Source organism: Canis lupus, chromosome 31 (assembly GCF_048164855.1).
Source record: "Canis lupus baileyi chromosome 31, mCanLup2.hap1, whole genome shotgun sequence".
In the NCBI taxonomy this organism is placed as follows: domain Eukaryota; kingdom Metazoa; phylum Chordata; class Mammalia; order Carnivora; family Canidae; genus Canis; species Canis lupus.
In genome coordinates, this window is record NC_132868.1 from 13,112,561 (window position 1) to 13,134,703 (window position 22,143).

At 51.9% G+C, this 22,143-nt stretch overlaps 1 protein-coding gene across 5 annotated transcripts in view; it reads left to right on the top strand.

The window, feature by feature from the left end:
• The first annotated feature begins 127 nt into the window (after positions 1 to 127).
• BRD9 (bromodomain containing 9) overlaps positions 128 to 22,143 on the top strand; it is a 28,537-nt gene continuing 6,521 nt past the window's right edge. For 2 of the 5 annotated variants that reach the window (XR_012021726.1, XM_072807410.1), the window contains exons 1-14: positions 128 to 287; positions 1,111 to 1,325; positions 1,572 to 1,704; positions 2,979 to 3,039; positions 3,423 to 3,567; positions 5,500 to 5,610; positions 6,284 to 6,459; positions 7,569 to 7,701; positions 9,397 to 9,472; positions 10,469 to 10,564; positions 11,447 to 11,579; positions 14,358 to 14,469; positions 17,392 to 17,430; positions 20,590 to 20,689. Coding sequence is in view for 4 of the 5 variants with exons in the window: in XM_072807410.1 (XP_072663511.1) it covers positions 236 to 287; positions 1,111 to 1,325; positions 1,572 to 1,704; positions 2,979 to 3,039; positions 3,423 to 3,567; positions 5,500 to 5,610; positions 6,284 to 6,459; positions 7,569 to 7,701; positions 9,397 to 9,472; positions 10,469 to 10,564; positions 11,447 to 11,579; positions 14,358 to 14,469; positions 17,392 to 17,430; positions 20,590 to 20,689 (1,582 nt within the window). In the remaining variant the exon portion in view is untranslated. The remainder of the gene's footprint in view (positions 288 to 1,110; positions 1,326 to 1,571; positions 1,705 to 2,978; positions 3,040 to 3,422; positions 3,568 to 5,499; positions 5,611 to 6,283; positions 6,460 to 7,568; positions 7,702 to 9,396; positions 9,473 to 10,468; positions 10,565 to 11,446; positions 11,580 to 14,357; positions 14,470 to 17,391; positions 17,431 to 20,589; positions 20,690 to 22,143) is intronic. The other 3 variants (XM_072807409.1, XM_072807411.1, XM_072807412.1) reach the window with 3 other exon arrangements.

Below are 22,143 nucleotides of genomic sequence, written 5' to 3' on the forward strand. Positions count from 1 at the left end.
GCCGCTCCCGCCGCCCGCCCGCGCTTGAAAGTGCCGCGCGCCGACCCCTGACCCGGAAGCGCTAGGCGCCGGCAGGGCGGGGAGGGCCGACTTCCGGCCGCGGCGCCTGCTTCCGGCGCGGCCCCGCGACCTCGGCGGGGCTAGGCGGGCGGCGAGCCAGGGCTGCGGGGGCGGCGGCCACGCTCCGGCCGGGCTCGCTGCTGCCCTCGGCCCCGCGCCCGGGCCCCGCGCCGCCATGGGCAAGAAGCACAAGAAGCACAAGACCGAGTGGCGCTCGTCCTACGAGGGTGAGGCGGCGGGCGCGCTTTGTGACGCCGGGCGGGGCGTTCGCGGCGGGCGGGGTCCCGAGGGAGGGCCCTGGGCGCCCGGGCGGGGGGGCAGGGAGAGGGTGCAAGGGCTGGCCTCGGCGGGGGCCCGGGGCAGGGAGAGGGTGCAAGGGGTGGCCTCGGCGGGGGCCCGGGGCAGGGAGAGGGTGCAAGGGCTGGCCTCGGAGGGGGCCCGGGGAGGGGCCCGGGGCAGGGAGAGGGTGCAACGGGTGGCCTCTGCGGGAGCCCCCAGGGAGGGCTTTCAGGGCCTCGGCAGGTCCCCAGGAAGGGTCCAGGGCAGGAGGGATCACTGGAGGGGGTTCCAGGCGGGAGTCCAGGGCTCTCAGGCATCTGGTTGGGTCCTGAATCCTTGAGGAGGGAGTCGAGCATCTGTTGGATGCTCTGGTCTTTGAGTAAGGGGTGACCATCCCAGTGCTTGCCAACAGGCCTGCGGCAGCTTGTGCCCACATGAGTGGACCCAGCAGCTGCTGCTGCAGGACCAGGGGGTGGGGAGCTTAGGGGCGGGGTGGGGAGCTCCTGGATTGGTCTCCCCCCCCCCAGACTGCTTCCTCCTGGGCCCCCTGAGCATAAGGCGGCATGAAGGGGAGGAAACAGTGGCTGCTCTGGGGTCCGCCTCCCCGTCTTTCCACCGTGGTTCTGCCGTTTCCCTGCCTGCTGCCTTAGCTGGGCCGACGCCACTGCCTCCTGGGGCCTGGGCATTCTGGTGGTCACACCTGCACGTTGAGCCCGCCGTGCCATCCCCTGGGGAGGAACACACAGTGAGGCCCCGGGTTTCTGTCCACAGATTACACAGACAAACCTCTGGAGAAGCCCCTGAAGCTGGTTCTCAAAGTCGGAGGAAGTGAAGTGACTGAGCTCTCGGGGTCTGGGCACGATTCCAGTTATTATGATGACAGGTCAGACCACGAGCGAGAGCGGCACAAAGAGAAGAAGAAGAAGAAGAAAAAGAAATCAGAGAAGGAGAAGCACCTGGACGACGAAGAAAGAAGGAAAAGAAAGGTAGAGCCAGGGACACAGCGGCCTGTGAGTGCTGCGTGGCCTCAGGCCAGGGTTGTCCTGTTTGTAGCAAAACGCAGGCCAGCAGGTCCTTCTGGCCTGAGCCCCGGGGTGGTTGCTGTGAGGTGGGGCTCTGAGTAAGAAGTGCTCTGCAGGGGTTTCTCTCTTAGTTCTGTGTTTCCCCTCAGTTCCAGGAGATCTATTTAAAACTGCTTGCGTTGCTCTCGCTGCCCTGCCTCTGCCTCACAGGAAGAGAAGAAGCGGAAGCGGGAAAAGGAGCATGGCGACACAGAGGGAGAGACCGATGACTTTGAACCTGGGAAGAAGGTGGAGGTGGAGCCGCCCCCCGATAGGCCCGTTCGAGCGTGCCGAACACAGCCAGGTGAGGTTTTCCTGGAGCATCACGGCTCGTGTCTGTGACATCCTGGTCGGCACTGGTGTGCTGGTTGGCGTCTCAGGAGGAGCGCGGGAGGGAGGGAATGCTATTTTCTTGATATGAAGCGTAGCTGGGCCTCAGGTCTTACTGTCACCTTTGAACTTCTAGAGCGAAGCTTGGCCAGCTGCTCCTGTGTCCCGCTCCCCCCGTAAACTCCCAATCTCATCGTGGGTAGGAGGAAACTCGTGGTCGAGTCAATTAGTGAGGCTGTCAGAAACCACAGGGTCATACCGTCTTCACCAGAGGAAAGGTTCTGAGCCGCTTCTGTCAGAGACTTGCACATGGTTGGGAGGCTATGGTGTTTTCTGGACTTAGGATTTGACTATCTATAGTTTGGGAGGGGTCCCCGTGCTCTGTGTAAGTCATTGCCACGGCGAGCAGGTGGGAGGTGGGGTGCAGAGCAGCAGCGCACTAGGTGAGTGTGTGTGCGGAGTTTAGACAGTTGCCAGTTACCGTGAGCTGAGTCTGAATAACGGCTTGCTTCAGGCCCCACGTGCAGTGCTTCCCTCCCATGTGCTTGAAGCGCTGATGTCACACCTCGAAGACCCACTGCAGGTCTGCACTCCTTAGTGCAGCACGGCGTTCAGAAACTGAGGTCTGGGTGCTGGCATGGCCCTTAGTGGGGGGCAGGAGGAAAGGGCACCTGCCTGCTCACAACCAAGAGAACAAAACCTGTGCCAGCCTCTGTGTTTACATTCACCAAAATCCTCATGTTCACATGAGGGCCCAGAGACATTGCTAACCTGGTGTGTGTGTGTGTGTGTGTGTGTGTGAACGCGCGAGGTTCCTGCACAGATGAGGAACAGGCAGGACCAGAGATCTAGGACTCTCGTGAGAGGTCATTTGGCGAAGCTCCACCTCTGTGTCATAGTCTCCTCTTCTTCGTACCATGTCTGGAATATGCTGGGCCTGGGGTGACTGGCACTGTCACACATGGATGAGTGACAGTTCCCTGTTGTCACACTCAGGTGTTGGCGCTCTGAGGGGTTTTTGGGACTTGATGCTGTGAGTGATACCCTTTCCCACCCAGCTTAGCGTTTTAGTGGCCAGGACTGGACCTGGTTTACTCTTGTACCCAGTTCCTTTGGAACTGAAAACACCATGAAACACAAAATAGCTAACAAAAGCTAAGTGCATCTCATGGTGTCGGAGCTTTACAATGCTGTGAGAACAAAATCTCTCGACTGACCTTTATTTTTTTTATTTTTTTGAATCATCAGCTGAGAATGAGAGCACACCTATTCAACAACTATTAGAGCATTTTCTTCGCCAGCTCCAGAGGTAAACAGTTTCTTGAGAGCTTGAGCTTGGGAACATGGGGGTGTCTTCCCCCACCTCCACCTGAGAGGCAGACCACCGGTAGGGTGGGGGGTGGGCGAGCATGTGCGGGAGCAGTGTGGGAGAGCCGGCTGCCGAGTCAGCGCAGAGGGGTCAAGGCCGTCATGATTCACATGTCGCTGGAGCCAGGAAGGCAGTTTCGGAATTCTTAGTCACATAAAACATCTACCACAATTGTAAACAGCATAGGTGTTATGTTTTATTTTTAAGAAACAGGCTTAAAACTTGGTGAGTTGTGTTACGTTTTTATTATGTGGAGTTTTGTATCTTTTGGAGATCTAGATCTGTAGTTTTCCCAGTTTAAGTAAAGATGTTTTTGTTTTTAGAAAAGATCCTCATGGGTTTTTTGCTTTTCCTGTCACGGATGCAATTGCTCCAGGATACTCAATGATAATAAAACATCCCATGGATTTTGGCACAATGAAAGACAAGATTGTAGCCAACGAATACAAGTCAGTCACGGAATTTAAGGTAAACTAGTTTCAGTTCCTCAGATCACTGTTGTGAGGCTCCGTGTGTTTATGTCCAGTGAACACTCTGTCTTAGCTCGTTTCCAGTTGCAAGTTTCCATGGGCTTTGGAGCATTTGGGCTGGGGTCGCCCAGACACAAATTGAGGAGTGGGTTGGCTGAAACGTTCGCATTGAAGGAGCGGATTGGCTGAAATGTTCTCCTTGTTTTTGTCTGGAAACCCAACTGTATGTTGCAAAGCCATAGAAACGCATTGGGTCAAACAGGAGTGTGTCCGATTTGGTCTAGCTATAGAGCGGTTATTTCTGGAAAAAATTATTCTAATTTTTAGTTTTATATTATATTAGCCAGGAATTTAGCTTTTTTTTTTAATAAAAGATTTATTTTTGTTTATTTATTTATGATAGAGAGAGAGAGAGGCAGAGACACAGGAGGAAGGAGAAGCAGGCTCCATGTCAGGAGCCTGACGTAGGACTCAGGACTCGATCCTGGGACTCCAAGATCCCGCCCTGGGCCAAAGGCAGGCGCCAAACCGCTGAGCCACCAAGGAATCCGCACCTTTTTTTTTTTTTTTTTTTTTTTTTTTTTTTAATAATAAATTCTTACAGCTCTTGAGTATACAGCTTTTATTTACTTATTTATTTTTAAGATTTTATTTATTCACAAGAGATACACAGAGAGAGAGAGAGAGAGGCAGAGGGAGAAGCAGGCTCCGTGCAGGGATTCCAATGCAGGACTCCACCCCAGGACTCCAGGATCACGCCGTGGGCCAAAGGCAGGGGCTAAACCACTGAGCCACCCAGGCGTCCCGAGTACATAGTTTTTAAATCTGTTTTTTGCTACCATCTGTGAGATAGAAATTGGTTCTTGGCTTCAAAACCTAGAGGGATCAAAATGAGTGCTTGACAGTTTTGCTAATAATGTCATTTAGGAAAGGGCATCAGGTTTCTTTCTTAGTTTCTGTGAAATTTGGAAGACTTGGCTTTTTTACTTTCATTTCCTGGTGATGTGACTGAGAGGCTTTGCTGAGTTGCAGAAGCAGTACCACATGAAAGGGTACGGCATGCGGTGGGGTTTCCACGGGAGGGTTGGGCAGATGGCTAGCGGCGGCCCGAAACTCCTCTACCTTCCTAACATGGGCCTGAGTTTCGTCTGCTGCCCGGTGACCGTCCTGGCTGTGAGCAGTGTCCCCTTACCCCTGGCATCCTCAAGACTGGTACCTTGGGGCCAGCGAAGGACAGGGGCTTGGAGGCCTTGGCTCAGGGCCAGTGCTGGCATTTGGAAAGGGCCAGGAGAGATTGCACTGCATTGCCCGGCTGGCTTTAGCTGTCTTTGTGCCTCCTGGTGGCTGACTCACCTGTGACAGGTGTGTGCCCAATGTAATTTGGTTAGGGGGACAAGATACTGAAGTTTCCAATAGTTTACCTTTAACATAAGTTGTTCAGTAAGAGTCTCCTTGTTTTAGGGAAAACGTTTTCTCTGATACTTGTAGAGCAATTACCTGTAGACAAAATTCTGAATTCTGTGGAAAAATCCCAGAGATAGAGGACATGAACGTGCCCAGGTCTCAGCTCATCCCTTAACTTTAATTAAAAGAAGCTGACTGTCAGTTCTTGTTCCATTTACATCTGAGTTCCTCCCAGAATGGGTGAGCTGGAGACGGAAGAGAGGGAGCCGCCATATTCTTAGAATGTGTGCATGTCACACTTGGGAGGAAGTTCAGGGCTTGGCAGGCTTCTCACCATGTGCAGGGAAAGACCAATGAACAGTTAGGAACGTTTTTCTGAAGGGCTATGGAAACCGTTTGTTAAACTAACGAACCGAATCTAGTTGTTTCCCACTCACTTTGAGCCTCTTGACAGGAATCCAATTTCTGCTCTTGTCTTGGTGGTATTTCAAATTGGATGGATACTATTTTTTTTTTTCCCTTTCAGGCAGATTTTAAACTGATGTGTGATAACGCCATGACCTACAACAGACCAGACACTGTGTATTACAAGTTAGCCAAGAAGATCCTTCATGCAGGCTTTAAGATGATGAGCAAAGTAAGAAGCCCATTGGCAGCAAGGAGCCACAGAAATGAGAGTTCTCCTCTGTGTTTTTATGCCTAAACAGAACCTCACCCCCAGTGAATGACATGCTTCCATCCATCCGTCACTGGCCGCGGTGTGGACCCCCTGCTCTAGGGTAGATGTCCCAGGTCACCCTTCCCTGCAGGCAGTCTCTTTTCTCTCTCTCTGCTCATGCTCATGACCCAGCTGTAACGTCTTCCGTAGGGTTGGTGGAAAGATCTGGATCTGTCGATCTGAGCCTGGGCACCTTGTCTCACTGGATTGCAGCCAGCCTATGATTTGTTTTACGTGGCTGCCCACTGAATCTAGATGAGACATCTTGGCTGTCGGAGTGGCCTCCCAGATCTGTCCCATGAGCCAGGTTGCATGCGTCATGCATCTAGGACCAGTGCCTTGTGCCCGATCAGCCTGTAGGTGAGGTGCGGGCCCTGTGCCCCCCGGCCTGTCCCCTCTGCCGGCCCCGGGGTGCTCCCAGCTGGTCACCCACACATTTGGTGCTGACTCCCGTGACCACCTCCTGTGGTAGCGCTGTGGGGGTCAGCGGTTAGGCCAGGTGAGGCTGGGCCATCCCCATCCCACCCATCGTCATGGCACCCTGGTGTGGGGCAGAGGTAAAGCCCTGCTGCTCTGTCCTTTTTGATTCTAGGAGCGGCTGTTAGCTTTGAAGCGCAGCATGTCGTTTATGCAGGACATGGATTTTTCTCAGCAGGCAGCTCTTCTGGGCAATGAAGATACAGCTGTCGAGGAACCCGTCCCCGAAGTGGCACCTGTACAAGTAGAAACTGCCAAGAAATCCAAAAGGCCGAGTAGAGAAGTTATCAGGTACAGGGAAGTGCATTTGCCTGCTGTGTGGGACACACTTGGGAAGGCGGGGGGGTGAGCCTGTGCCAGGGCCCACGTCCTTGGAGTCGCTCAAGGACGGGCTCCTTGTGCCACGCACTGGGGGGGACACAGGCCCCTGGGCCTAGATCCGAGCTCTAGCGTCAGGCGCTACCAGGCAGCTGGCAGCCAACCTGGACCAGCTAGGATTTGTTCTGCAGGAGAGTCACTGTCTTGCTTGTGGACATAGGGGGCCAAAGGCAGGACAGCCTCTGCCACCACACTGGGGCTCTGTCCCAGCCGTGTCACCAGAGCCCATCAGGTCACAGCTGCTCCCATGCGTGTTTTGTTTGTGGATAATCATTGGCCCTTCACTCCTAAGAGGTTCCGTCCTATGCAGGACGCATGCTGCTGGCCTGGCTTAACTCTCTCAGCCTCGAGACAGAACTGTGCTGTTGGGCAGGTGGCACGCATGGGAGTTGGGGCTTCTTTCTCATCGTACCCTCTGAGTGTCCAGCTCCTGCGGTCCTACACCCTGGACCAGAGAGAGAGCTTTCTTATAGGCTCAGGGTCCCCAGGCAGGCTTTCCTCCCATAGCTCCTTAGAAAAGGTCTACCATTTGCTTCTAGAACGTCCCACAGGAGAGGCCCACCTCCTTTGGGTGCTGCACCCGGTGACTCTTGATTGTTTGAGTAAAGAACTCCTTCACATGGGGCTCCTGGGGCCCCTTGTCTTTCCAGCTCACACTTGTTGCTGATGCTTCACCCCTCCACGGAGTTTTGCCCCTTTTTCAAACGGTGCCTCAAATGCCACTGTAGTTTTGTCAGCTTCCTATTAAGCATTGAGGTTCCAGTCAGGTGGGTCTCAGATGGACATGTGTAGCTGGGACACGAGGAATGCCTTGTGGCTGTTGGGGTTACCTTTACTCCTAGGGGGAAGTGTTTTGTGTTTCTGTGGTTGCAGCTAAAAGGTAAGGATTAAGGTGTGCCTTGTGTTGCTCCTGCCAGCTCCTGGTGACCTTGAGGAGTGTTAGGGACTGGCCACGGGTGAGGTGGGAGCAGCATGTGCCCCGGTCTCCTGGTGACTTGTGTGGTGCTCCTGCTTCTTCATAGCTGCATGTTTGAGCCGGAAGGAAATGCTTGCAGCCTGACTGACAGCACGGCGGAGGAGCACGTGCTGGCCTTGGTGGAGCACGCAGCTGACGAGGCTCGGGACAGGATCAACCGGCTCCTCCCAGGGGGCAAGGTAGCGTCAGGAGGTCTGGGCGGCCCTGCGCCCTGTTGATGCATTGTTCACTGAGGGGTTGTGTTGGCTCCTGTCACCCGCTCTGTTTCCTGGGTGGGAAAGGCCTCCGAGGGTGCCTCACAGGGAGGACCCTCCCAGAGGCGGTGTGCAGTGGGTGGACGGCCATGACAGACCCGCCCTTCAGTGGGAATGTTGGTTACCGTTGATGGAAGCCGGACCTGCCAGGCTTCTGCACCACAGCTTGAACCTTCTGGTGTGCTCATGTCTCTGCACCTCTGCGGTATGCCGTGGGCTCCTGTGTCCCAGGTGTGGGCCTTGGGAGCTGCCGCAGCAGCTGCTGGTCCTCAGGAAGAGGCCCTTGCATCCTTTCAGGACTTTTTCTGCCATAAGAATAGATCAGCATGTCCTGTAGAAACCATGCAGATATAGAGCGGTTTAGATTTTATTTATTTATTCATGAGAGACCCAGAAAGAGAGAGAAGCAGGCTCCCTGCGGGGAGCCTGATGTGGGACTCGATCCCAGGACCTCGGGATCATGACCTGAGCTGAAGGCAGGTCAACCACTGAGCCACTCAGGCATTCCCTGCATAGTTTTAAACCATGTGGTCTTGGTAACAAGGACAGAGATGAAATTAATCCTGGTACGTTTTATTGACATGGTATATCCACAGTCTCCTGTCAGCGGGTACTCTGAAAAACACTAGAACTTCACATTCTATTTTAATGTGAACTCTTCAAAATGTTCAGTGAACGGAATATAAAGAATTCTGACGGATGAAATTTTAGATGTGCCAGGTTATATAAAAACACTGAGGTAAATTTCTTTTTTACTTACTCTAAAGCTTCCTGGTAGGATGTTTGACGTTCCCTGTGTAGCTTGTGGTGGTGTTCTCCTGGACCTGCTGGTGTGCACGCCTGTTGTGCTCTAACCTTGGGGTCTCCAAGGAGCCCTGGGGCCCTCCATGGGTAGGGCTTGGAAAAACCCAGTGTTGACCTGTGTGTACTGGTCAGAAGCACGTGCCCACACCAACACCCATTGCTCCTGGCACTGCACCTGCTTCGCTGTCCTCTGTTTTGGTGTTAGAATTCCACAGTGAGAAACCTGATTAATTTCTTGGTCAGGGACAATCAATCCTCCCGTCCCCACCTCTCCTCCCAGCCCTGCACTCAGGCTCCAGCTCGCAGGCCCAAAGGCCCTCCTCGTCCCATTCCCACATCAACGTGCAGGTGCTCCTCTTCCTGAACAAACGTTCCTAGAGGTTTTTAGAGGAGGAGTGGTTTTGTTCATGGTTGGTCTTTAAGTGGAAGTAAGTCCCTTGTGGTTTAGAGATGGTGCCTCTAGGCTGTCCACAGACATGGCACTTGGAGACTAGGGTCTTGTTCTAGCTTCATCTGGTTCAAGTTCCCCTGCCCTATAAATTGGTCATCTCTGCCTAAAGCCTCCTATTTCCAAAGCGGCTTTAGAAGGGTCACAAGCCTGAGTCCTCCCAGTGCACACACGTCTGAAGTTAAATTGGGGAAGGTATGAGAGGGGCCTCTGTGGCCTTTTCCATGGGGAAACCAAGAACCTCGTGGCCTGGGATTCATCCCAGTTAGGCTGTACTGGAAGGCCTTGATTTTATTGGCATAGCAGCAGCAGCCACGATAGCAAGAAGCTCATTGGGGGTACAGGCACTCAGTTGTGCTTTTTTGCAGATGGGTTATCTGAGGAAGAATGGGGACGGCAGCCTCCTCTACAGCGTGGTCAACACGGCTGAGCCGGACGCTGATGGTGAGTGGGCTCTGGAGGGGCTGGGCTTCTCTGAGGCCCACATGCTGCTTTCTCCCATCTCTGCACTGCCAGGGGTTTTGTTTGAGATCAGCGTTTCCCCTGCAGAGCGTGGCACCCATGGTAGAACATAGATGAGCATCTCCTTGATGAGACCTGTATGTGATAAATGGACAGAGGGCAGTCGTCCAGTGGGGGCAGAGGTGTTGCTCAGGCCTCTCATGCTCAGTGGCCCCTAGGCTAGGCGGCAGGACTTGAAGCTGCATTCCTGCAGAGCTGTAATTCTAGAAGTCCTTATGGCTCGACTTCCTGATGGCATCGCAGAGGATTTCTTGATATGTCAGGTAGAAACCAGAGTATTCAAATCTCCACTCACAGAGCTCGGAAGAGCCCCAACTGCGAGCTTTGGAAGAAATTCCCTGTTTGAGAATCCTGTTAAGGAGAGTCTTGAGGGAGGCACAGATGCTGGGTCTGCTCACCTATGCAGTCACTTCGCTGGGCTCTAAGAAGCATGTGTATCCTCATCCATCTCTTTGAAAAGTGTCTCAAAGGGTTGTCCTTTGAAGAAAGGCAAAGTTCGCTTGCACTTGTAAGACACTCACGTACCAGGGAAAATGAGATACTGTGCATTGGTCTCGCCTGCATGGCTGTAGGGCTGCTCCCACCCGCCGGGGCACCCGGCAGTGTTCTCTTGGGGTGGGGAGGGGGGCCCTGGATGGGAGATAGGTTTGCTTCGTGTTCTCCAATGCAGACCATGTGTGCGCTCTGGCTGGAATGAGCGGTAATGTTCTTGTGAGAGAACAGATGAGCGGATCAAGTGCTGGCTTGGAAAGAAAAAGAGAAGGTTTGAGAATTATAGTGGCTCCTGTGAATTTGACTCTAGCTGGTGTTTGTGAAAAGCGCCTGTGCCCTCCCCCATGCCCTTGCCCGTGCCCATGAGAGGCACTGCGGGGGCTGGGGGCTCCCCGAGCTGCAAGCTCACAGCAGGTCGTCTTGCAGAGGAGGAGACCCACCCGGTGGACCTAAGCTCACTCTCCAGCAAGCTGCTGCCCGGCTTCACCACGCTGGGCTTCAAAGATGAGAGAAGGGGCAAAGGTGAGTGAGACGGGCAGGTCGGGGGGGCGGGGGTCACAGTAGGGGTGTGGAGCGGGGTCCTCCCGAAGGTCTTCATGGATCACCGGTTTTTAGTACTGCGTCCACATGCTGGCTCTGATGTAGTGGAGAAGTTAAGGTCATTAGGAGTGAGGGGAATGGAATAGAAGTGAGCAGGTGAGCTCTTCCCTTGCTGTCTGCTCTTACCAATGGGTGGATCTGAGCCCCATGCCAATGGTGGGGAGTGCATGAGAGTGTCTGGACAGCACGAGTGGGCAAGGTGGGAGACGGAGGGCTGGGTGGGCACACTGGAGGAGGGAGAGGCTGCCGTGTTGGCTGCGCTGGTGTTTGTGGCCGGCTTGCCAGTTTCAGAGTATGTCAGGGCATGCAGCAGCTTTGTTCCCAGGGGACACCTAGCAGTTCCTGGGGATGTTTTCTGGTCACACTGGTACTGCCGGCATCGAGTGGGGAGAGGCCCGGAGCACTCCCTCCTCTCAAGGTCTGACTTACGTGGAGGTGCCAGCAACGCCTTCTCGTGGGTGGTGATCCTCTGACTCCCTTGACATCCTCTGGGCAGGAGGCAGCCTCTGTCTGCTGGCACAGCTGCCAGCACTCTTTGGGATGGGATGGGAACCCGGTGCTCACCTCACTACAGAATGTAACCGGTTCTCTGCTTGTAAAACGAGGGTGTTGAGGCAGTTCTACTAGTTAGACCCAGAAAGCTGCTCTGGCTTCAGGTGTGTCAAGAGCGGAGTAGCATGCAGGAGGTGGGGTGTGATGGTGGGGGCGGGGGCGCACAGCCCCCGGACAATGCAGCGTGTCTCCTGCCAGGCAGCACTAGCACATGTGTCTCATGTCCTCTTGCTCTCCCTCTTGTGCTCTCAGTGACGTTTCTCTCCAGTGCCACTACTGCACTTTCCATGCACAACAATTCAGTATTTGGCGACTTGAAATCGGACGAAACGGAGCTGCTTTATTCTGCCTATGGGGATGAGACGGGTGTGCAGTGCGCGCTGAGGTAAGCAGGTTTGGCATCACCACCCGGTTTCTTGCTTGCTGCACAGTGGGACTGTTCCTAGTGTGGGGTTGGCAGGGAGAGAGAACTGGTGGCAGCGGGTCTGCACAGCAATTTGCAACCTAATTTCTATAAACCACTGGTGTGCTGCAGGCTGATCTTGAAGTTCAGGTAACTTGGCTGGTACTGTAAGCAGGTGACAATCCAGGTTCTGCTTTAAAAAAAATGTGAGAACGTGTGCATTGACAAGACAATGGGGGACAATACAGCACCCGCTGTGCTTGTTTAGAGTTTGTTGTGTGATTTTACTGAAATATGGCTTCATGGCTGTCCTGGTCTGCTTGGACCACCAAAATGGAGCGCCACAGGCCGGATGGCTTTGATAATAGGCATTTGTCATCTGGTGGTCCTGGAGGCTGGAGTCTGAGGTCCCGGGGCAGGCAGGACTGGTTCTCCTGGGCATGTAGATGCCAGGTCTCCCTGTGCCTTCACTTGGGCGTCCTGCACTGTGAGCTTGTGTCCTCACCTCTGCTTCCTTTAAGGACACCAATCATAAGGGATGAGGGCCCACCTTAAAGACTTCGTTCTAACTTGATCATCTCTTACAGGCCTTGTCTCCAAAGACAGTCCCATTCTGAAGCACCAGGGTTAGGGCTAGAACATGAGAATTATGGACACAGACGAGTCCCTAACAGGGACTTTGATGTGGTTTTATTAGGTGCGGTTTTATTTTTTTTTTTTAAAGATTTTATTTATTTATTCATGAGAGACACACGGAGGCAGAGACATAGGCAGAGGGAGAAACAGGCTCCATGGAGGGATCCCGATGCCGGTCTCCAGGATCATGCCTTGGGCTGAAGGCAGGCACTAAACCTCTGAGCCACCCAGGCTGCCCTAGATGTGGTTTTAAAATCATAGATGCAGTACTGTGCTTTTGTAGAACTGTTTTTCTGTGTATTTTCTTGCTCTCCATGCTAGGTAGAGATGGGTCCCTTCTACAGAATTTTAGTAATTTTCCAGCAGAAAAATAAAATTTTGCTAACCTCTAAGAAATTGGTTTTGTCCACATTAGAGCTTCTTTTAATTCTAAACAGAATAGAGGGTATATTTAAAAAATGAACAATAAGAAGTCAGCCCTTAATACAGTGAGTACCTTATGTGACTTTTGTGAGACCAGAGAAGTAGAAGTGGAACCAAGGAGGAAATTTGTTATAGGCAAGGACAGGTCACAAGTGGTGACCGTCTCCTTTACCACCTGCGCTGTCACAGCCCTTCAGGGACAGCAGCCACCTTCAGTTCGGGCGGCACAATGCTCCCCGGCTGTGGTGGCCTTCCCCAGGCATGTGCCTGAAACACATACATACAGTGGAAATCCCAGTCCTGTGGGCAGTGTGTGGCAAGCAAATAGCGCTCCTCCCTGGTGTCCCCTTGCCACTTCCCCACATGCTCTGTTCTGGGGTGCTTCCAGACCATGCCCTGCTCCCTTCACACCCTGTTTGCTGGTGTCTCCTAAGATGATCCTGGTGGAGACTTGTGCATTGTCATAGTTTCGCTTCCACTCTGTGTGAATTTCTGACATCTGGGAAGCCGTTTGGAGCCTTTGCCTGGGCTTTGATGCTAGAACTTGGGCTTTTGTTCTTTGCTTCTTTTTCAAAATCTTTTATTTATTTTTTATTTTTTTAGCATTTATGTGGGTCCAAAAATCAAAATGATGCTCTAGGGTGTACATGGAGACTCTTGTTTCCATACCTTTTCCCCCCCTTCACGTTCCGGAGCATCTCTCCTTGATCTACTTAGTTTTTTAAGTCCAAAAAAAAAAAAGATAAAATTAGGTTTCTTTTACAGAAGTTAGTAGAAGATATTTGGTTGACACTTGAGCAACACAGCTTTCAACTGTGCAGGTTTACTTATATGTGGCTTTTTCTTTCTTTCTTTCTTCTTTCTTTCTTTCTTTCTTTCTTTTTTTGGCTTTTTCTTTTCATTAAGCGTAGTACAGTACTATAAACGTATTTTTTCTCATATCTTTTGTAACGTGTTTTTATTTAGCTTTGTTGTAAGAATATGATACGTAATCCATATAATGTACAAGATCTGTAGTACTCCGTTGTTTTATCTCATCAGAAAGGTTTCTGGTCAACAGTAGACTATTAGTAGTTAAGTTTTGGGGGAGTCAGAAGTTTTATGCAGATTTTCAGCTGGGCAGGTTGGCGCCTCTAATCCTGCACAGATTAGAGGATCTAATCCTGAACATGCATGGATCACCTGAACATGCATAGACTGTTGTTCACATTGCTTTTTTTAAAAATAATTTTTTCTGGGGATCCCTGGGTGGCGCAGGGGTTTAGCGCCTGCCTTTGGCCCAGGGCGCGATCCTGGAGACCTGGGATCGAGTCCCACATGGGGCTCCCGGTGCATGGAGCCTGCTTCTCCCTCTGCCTGTGTCTCTGCCTGTCTCTCTCTCTCTCTCTCTCTCTCTCTCTCTGTGACTATCATAAAAAAAAATAATAATAAAAAAAATAAAAATAATTTTTTCTTGAATTGTTTCTAGCCTTTTTTGGGTCATAGACCACTTTTAAAATCTGATGAAGACTCCTGATACCCTCTCCGAAACTGTATCTGGGAGGTTTGTTGCTCTTGATAACACCGTCTCTTGTAGAGGACCATCTGAGGAGGGCTGAATAGGGCAGGCTCCTAGGGTCAGGACCAGTGGCACTGGTGAAAGAATCTGGAAGACTAGAGCAGGTGGTGCCTGTTTGACATGTTCTCTCACGGCCTTTCCAGCCTGCAGGAATTTGTGAAGGATGCTGGGAGCTATAGCAAGAAAATGGTGGATGACCTCCTGGACCAGATCACCGGTGGGGACCACTCACGAATGCTCTTCCAGCTGAGGCAGGTGGGTGCACTGTGTGGTCCTACTTGTCATGCACCCACATGCCCTTGGCTCCTGCCATTGGCACCACTGCCATAGAAGGAGCCCATCCTGACTGATGTGGTTGTTAGGGAATTGCTAGCTATTCGTCCATCATTCATTGTAAGTCCTCTCTGTTGACCACATATTCACCGTTTCTGGCACTCTTTATAACTTTGTGTGTACCTGAAATTTTTTTCATCTGCTCTTGTTTTCCTTCATCCCGGAGAACCTTCTTTAATTTTTTTTCTGGTATAGACTTGCTGACAGTGTATTTGGTCATCTTTTTTTGGTCTGAAAAATGTTTTTATTTTACCTTTATCTTTGACATTTGTCATTCCTGGGTCTGGAATTAGAGATGGTTGTCTTTCTGTCTCAAAGATGCCCGGTCACATTGTTTCTGAAGCATCTGTAATCATTTTTATCTGTTTTCCACTTGTCCCCCATTGTCTGGTCAACATCAGGGATTGGCACACTTTGGCCCATGAGCTACAAATGTTCTTTTACTTTTCTTAATGACTATAAAAAAAGAAGAGTGTGTGACAGACCTTAGGTTTGGTCCTTTGGAGAAAGTTTACTGACCGCTTCTCTAGATGCTTTTAAACTTTTAATCATTGTAACAGATTCTCAGCGGCTCATTACTGATATGTCGTGTTCTTCATGTTTATTCCACTTAACATTTGTTGACCTTCTTGGACCTGTCAGTTTATAGTTTTCATCAAATTTGGAAGATTTTCATCCATTATTTCTTCAAATACCATTTCTGCCCACCCTCCACTTCCTTCATTTTTCTAAGACTTCAACACTGGTGTTAGAGATCTCAACCATTCCACATGCTGTTGATGCTCTGTTCTTTTTTAGTCTTTTTTCCCCTCCTTCAGTTCGAATGGTTTCTGTTGCCGTGGCTTCAAGTTGAGTGATCTGTTTTTATGCCACGTCTATATCTGCCATAAATCACAGACGATGAGTTTTTCATTTCAGGCACTGTATTCATCTAGACTTCTGTTTCGTTCTTTCTTGCATCTTCCCTTCTACCACATTGTGTTCATGCTTTCCTCTAAATCTTTGCACCTATTTCTGACGTTTATTACAGGTGCTTTAAAGTCCTTACGCACTCATTCTGTCATCTCTCTCACTGCTGGATTTGCCTGTTGGCAGATTTTCCTTTGCTTCTAGGCCATGATTTATTGCTTTTTTGTTTTATTGGATCCTGGGCGTCACACTTGAGTCTCTACCATCTAGATTGCTGATAGAGCAGCCAGCAGCCTCAGGTGGCTGGTGGAAACATTACTGTGGCTCATCTGAACTTAGGATGAAAATGTGAGCTACAAACCAGAATTTTAGAGATGAGTACAAAAAATGAAATGTAAAAATATTTTATTGTTTTATTTGGATTATATGTTAAAAAATTCTTTTGGTACATTAGATTAGGTGAAATATGTATTGTTAGTAGTGCATTAACATTAGTTTTCATTGGCTAGTAGAAAACTGAAGTTTGATGTCTGCTCCTATTACCGCTGGGCAAGGCTGGTCTGGATTTTACTGTGTTCCTTTAAAGAATGTTGGCGTTCCGTTTGGCAGAGTTCTTGTGAGTTACCTGATTTCTTGGGGGTTTGTTTTTAAGCTTTATCAGGGCAGGTCTAGGTGGCCTTTATGTTGGGTGAGTTAGGCCTTGATACTGAGGAATGGCCCTCTGGGGTCCCTTCTGGTGGACTGCAGTGAGGGCTTTGCTTGGCCAAGTGGAGCTCAGATGTGTCCCATCGTGCACGCCTGGCCCTGTAGTGTTCCATCTGTATGCACAGGTTCCTGTCTGCTGGGTTTGTTCCTCCTGGATTTTGAAGCCCTTGCTATGAGTTGTCCTCTCCAGACTTTGTCCCACCAGCCTGTGAACTCTCACTTTTCAACCTGCTGTGGCTACTGTGGCCTGAGGGTTTCCTCCCGGCGCTGCCCTGGGCCGAGCGTCTGAAGCTCTGTCTTTATGCCATGTGGTGGTTAGAGCAGAAAGCCCCATCACATCCTGCTGACTCACTTTGCTTTCTAGATTCTGGTTGGATGACTTTTCTGAGTGAACTTGCATGGTAGGAGTTGTGTGATTTCCAGTGTGCTTCAGGATTGGGTAACGTTTGATACCAAAGTGTATACGTTAGCAGAGGCTTATGTGTGAAATAGTGACGATATTTATTTTTCGGTTTCACTTTATAAAAATCACAGTGGAAGTGGATTTCTAAAACATTATTATAAACGAAAGGTCTCAGATGCAAAAGCCTACAAGCCGAATGATCGTTTCTGGTACACGCACACACTAGGGTATGCTGAAGGTGACGCTCCTGCAAGGTTGTAGGGTAGTTGGATTTAGGTTTGTGATCTCCACATGCAGTCATGTGTAGCTCGAAGTCCCATATGGAATGTGGTCACACAGTAGTAGTGAAGTGGGTGCTGTGTAGCCTGATGAGAAGGGTACGTGGCCCCATAATGTCCCCCATCTGAGGGCACAGGTACCTCTTCATCAAACACATAAACCACCAGTCTTGGCATTTTTCCCGTGTTGCCCCTGAGACAGTTCAATGTCAGGCTGTAACTTTGTGGAATAACGTGGGTGCCCTCTCACTTCTTCATCTCCATCTCGCCCAGGGTACTCTCCGGGCACTCGGTAACCTGCCAGGGGTCTTGGCTGGGGCTGCATGAATCGTGCCTTCTACAGGTCGGCTTGGCTGTCTCACTCCGTCGGCCAGCTCCAAGGAAGCAGGCAGGGCCCAGCTCTGGTTCACACTCTGGTGTGAACATCATGGGGACAATCCTAGTGATAGTAAGCTGTTTTCAGTTCACGCATGCGGATGTGACATGAACGGATGGTCCTATATAGAACTGCTTTGGAAAAACTGGCTTCTCTCCTGTTTTGATTTGCAGAGGAGAAATGTTCCAGTGAAGCCTCCAGACGAAGTGAAGGTGAGTTGTACAGACACATAAGTAAAAACCTAGTTATGAGCATTCCTGTGGGGAAGGGTCACATTCAGCCTCTGAAATGGGATGGCTGAGAAGAGGTTCATGTGTTTTATTGAGAAACTGATTAAGTGGTAGTCTCCCCGACTCTGATTTTTAATGACTTGGGTAAAGGATAGAAAGCCAAAGCACTTCTCTTCCAGCCCAGATGCAGCAGCCCGCAGAGCAGTGACCATGCCGGGGGCTCTGTGTCTGCAGGTGCCTGGGGGAGCAGGGGGCCTGTTGGGGCCTGTAAAGCGAGGAGTAAGCTTAGTTCCTAGAGCGGTGGGTTCTTCAGCCCTCTCAGCAGGAACTGTGTGCTGTCAGCCAGGTGCGTGTGTACTGCACACTGGTGAGGAAGGCCAGCTTTGGAGACCCGTGTCCTTGGAGCATTCCCAGAACCTAAAGCAGACGGTCTGGATTTGAGGAAACTTAATTGTGGTCTGCTCTTAGTTTCCGCATTTTTCGTGTTCCTTGGGAGTAACTTGAAACGTGCACATTGACGATAAGCTTTGAACATAGCCCCTGTGTTGGAGCAGCAGCCCTAGGCTTTGGGGTAGCCTGTGGGGGCCTGGGCCACAGGTGTTACCTGGCCTTGGTGGACAGAAGGCCCACTCAGGGCAGGTGTGACAGGTGCCCATCAGGTGGGGCTCATTGTGTGACAGAATGGGTGTCTCTCTGAGGGTGTGTTCCCTGGTGTGGCCAGGTTTGAGACGCAGGTGGGGTCCTCAGGGCCTCTGGCCTGGAGCACACGTTCCACATGGTGTCTGTGGAGAGCTGGGACGTGCTGCAGGCCGTCTTGAGCTGGGAGCCCAGCACTCACTCCCTCTGTCCAACCACCCTCGCCTCCATGCAGACAGCCCAGGGGCTGCCCAGGGAGCTTTCAGAAGAGGCCTCCTGTCACCTAGGCTGTCCCTTGTGCCGGGAGCACCAGGCCCCAGTTCCCCACCCTCTCAAGCCCATGGTAGCAGCCAGCCATTGGGTGAATTCCCGCTGGCAGGCGGTGTGTGGCCTGGTCTTGGCATGTGAGGAGGTGCCTGCCTCTGCCTCATCTCTCCTCATTCCATTGGTGCATGCACCCCTCACAGCATCTGTTGCAGTGTCTCCCTGTCACCACTTAGGGCACCAGACATCTTTGCAAATACACCATTCGTGGTTTTCTTTAGACTTAAATTTTTAACACAGTTAAAGGCACAGACGCTAATGATAATGTCATTTCCACACTACTTTGGAGCATAGATCTCATACTTAACAAGTATGCAAAACTGGCTGATGGGAAGGTGGGCACCAGAGTACTTTCCTGTAGGAGAGCCACAGGGCACGCTAACCTCTAGGATGTTTTTGGGGTGTGTGTGGAGGCTGTGGCTGTGTGTGGTCTCTAAGGAAATATTGTAAGCAAACCAGTTTCTTTGAACTTGTTTTTACGAGCTTTAAGGTGCCTCATGTATTAGGATCATCAGGTAAACCTGTAATAACCTTGAAAGCCATAGCTGTGGGATAATTGCTCTAGCCGTGTAAGGAGCAAGGGCCTTGTGTGGGGCCCTGACAGACCGTGCCAAGCCTTAGTCTCTGGTTGCAGAGAGGGTGGTAATTGTGGGGTGGTTGTAGGGCTGTGGCAGCACTCACTCTGGTGTCTGGCTGCTGCCATACTCTGTAAACGTGAGCTCAGCCTGGTGTATTGATGGCCCAAAGTTATCCCTGTAACACTTCTTTTAAGAGAAGTTATTTATCAGAGCATGGACAGAAGTGACTCTTAGGAAAGCCAAGTGAAAGAAACAAATTTACAAATCATCTAGAAGAACTTAATAGAATGGGGCTTACACCCAGGAAAGACAGCCCAATGGGAGAGGGCTCCCACCCAGAGAAGACAGCCCGAGGGGAGTAAGCTCACACCCAGGGAAGACAGCCTGACTGGAGTAAGCTCACACCCAGAGAAGACAGCCTGATGGTAGAGGGCTCACACCCAGACCCAGCCCCAGCCCCAGACAGCCCGATGGGAGCGGGCTCCAACTCAGAGAAGACAGCCCGATGGGAGCGGGCTCCAACCCAGAGAAGACAGCCTGATGGGAGCAGACTCACACCTAGGGAAGACAGCCCGATGGGAGTGGGCTCACACCCAGGGAAGACAGCCTGACTGGAGTAAGCTCACACCCAGAGAAGACAGCCTGATGGTAGAGGGCTCACACCCAGCCCCAGACAGCCCGATGGGAGCAGGCTCCCACCCAGAGAAGACAGCCCGATGGGAGCGGGCTCACACCTAGGGAAGATAGCCCGATGGGAGTGGACTCACACCCAGGGAAGATAGCCCAATGGGAGTGGACTCACACCCAGGGAAGACAGCCCGATGAGAGCGGGCTCACACCCAGAGAAGACAGGCTGACAGGAGAGGGCTCCCAGCCAGGGAAGACAGCCTGACAGGAGAGGGCTCACACCCAGGGAAGACAGCCCAACGGGAGAGGGCTCACAGATGGTGAAGACTGTCCTCCCAAGCTATGTCGGGAAGTGCAGTCTCATTGGACAGTAGCTCTCCAGCAGTGACCCAGGTCTCCCTTAAAATACCAGAGATGGCTCCTTTAGGTTTATTTTTAAGGTAGCCACATGTTAGCTGTTATATCCTAGTATCTTTGAACAACAAACAGGTGTGGAAGCTTTGCAAGTGGTGGGGAGTGAGTGTTGGGGAACGCAGCATTGTTTCCATAATGACGCAGAGCAGGAATTGACACTGTAGAGGTGCAGGAGGGCAGCAGGTGCCACAGAGGAAAGGGAACACGCTGGCGTGGGTCTGCCTCCCCATCTAGCGTGCAGTCCATGGCAGTCGTGAGCCCTTGGTGTCCTGTGTCGGTTGCTGGGACCTGTCCCCAAGAACCCACAGCCTTTGTGTGGTGTCGGTTTGGTCTCCACAGGGCAGCCCTCCTGAGTTCCCCCCATGATCGTGGGTGTGGCAGTGTGGACTGGACATGCTGTGGTCCTGCCTGCTGCTCAGATGTGGACGCAGCAGAGTGGACCTGTCCTGCCTGTGGGTGTGGGGCCCCAATGCTGCCGTAGCTCCTGTGAGTTCAGCTGGTGTTAACTACTCGCTCAGTGACATCTTTTGTCTTCTGCTTCGTGTCTATCTGTCTCCTGCAGGCTGGGGACTCGCTGGGCGACGGCAGCTCTGTTCTGGACTTCATGGCGATGAAGTCCTACTCTGACGCCTCTCTGGATATCTCCATGCTTGGCTCTCTGGGTAGGTTGTGCTGGGCATGCTCGTGTCATTGGGCTCCTTGGAAGAGGCGGACTCTGCTCTTGGCCCTGGTGCAGCAGTAGCCTGCAGGGCAGCCCCTGGGGGTCTGGACTGATACACTGAGGCATGTCCTTGCTTCCAGGAGTGTGGCCACCATCCTTGGGACCCCCTCCAGGGGTCCTTTGAGCAGTCTTGCCCCAGTCTCCTTTCTGCCATCGTGCTCCAAGTGCAGGATTGCTGTGCAGTTCACACAGGGATGAGCTGCCTGCCATCGCTGCATTGGTGTGTGTACATGTACCCACGTGGCCGTGCCCCTGTGGACAGCTGACCCCTGCCCTGCCACACACAACATCCTCTGCTCTGCACAGCACTCGGTTTCGGGGTCTCCTTGACTACCTGGCTTCCTGCTGACCAATGGCTCTCATGGTGTTCTTTCTCTACTTTACTTTGGACACACTGGAGCCTTACCTCGGGGTTTCTCTCCTGAGAGCGCCCTCCCCTACCTCGTCCACCCAAACCCCCATCGCGCATGGTGGTGTCTGGAGACGTCTTTGGCCGTCACACTTGGAGATGTGCTTCTGGCATTGAGGGGGAGGCCACACATGCTGCTGAACACTCACTCTGAGGCGCAGGGAGCAGCCCCCCAGGAACAACCCAGCCCCAGGGGTCACTGCTGCTGAGGTTCACAAACCCTGGCTATGTCAGAAGTGGGTTTCAACTGACCTTCAGATGACATGAGACTGGGTCTTGCATCTCTGCCTTAGGGTGGGTTGTCTTTAGTGTAGTGTGTGTAGTGCAGTAACCCCATCCAGTTTGGATCTACCATCTTGCTCCTGGTTATTCTCCCAGTTGTTTGGAGGTCCCCACGCTGACCACCAGGTTTGAGGGTTCCCTGGGCCTCCTGGCTCTGGTTCACTATAGCACAGGGGTACGTGCCAGGATGCACAGAGGGAATGGGGACATAGGCGGGGTCTGCGGGAGACCAGGTGGTACGTCTGCAGATCGCAGGCTCCAGGAAGAACAGCAAGTGTTGACTGGAAACCACATCGACCTGTGGCTCCCCACAGGTCACCCTGCAGCTCTGCCATCAGACGTGTTGGGTCTTTTTCTGACAGGCCGTGAGTGATGTGTAACCTTCAGACCCTGCCCAGGTTTTGTTTTGCAGTGTTCTTGGGGTAGCCCCAAGGCACATTTAGTGTAGGGGGGCCTTGGTCCCACCATTGGGCTATATCCTTTTGCAGACATAGGCCACAGGTGTTGCAGACGTGTGTGAGCTCTTGAATTTCCGGGGGTTGTAACCTCCCCATGCACACACAGGTCCCCTTCCCGCCAGACCTGGGAGGTGTTTAGGCAGCCCATCTTCACCTGCTCTTAGACTGCCCGTGGCTCTGGGTCCCCACCCGGCTCTGGCCTGTGGCCTATTCTGGCATTTTCAGGCCTCTAGTACACACTGTCCT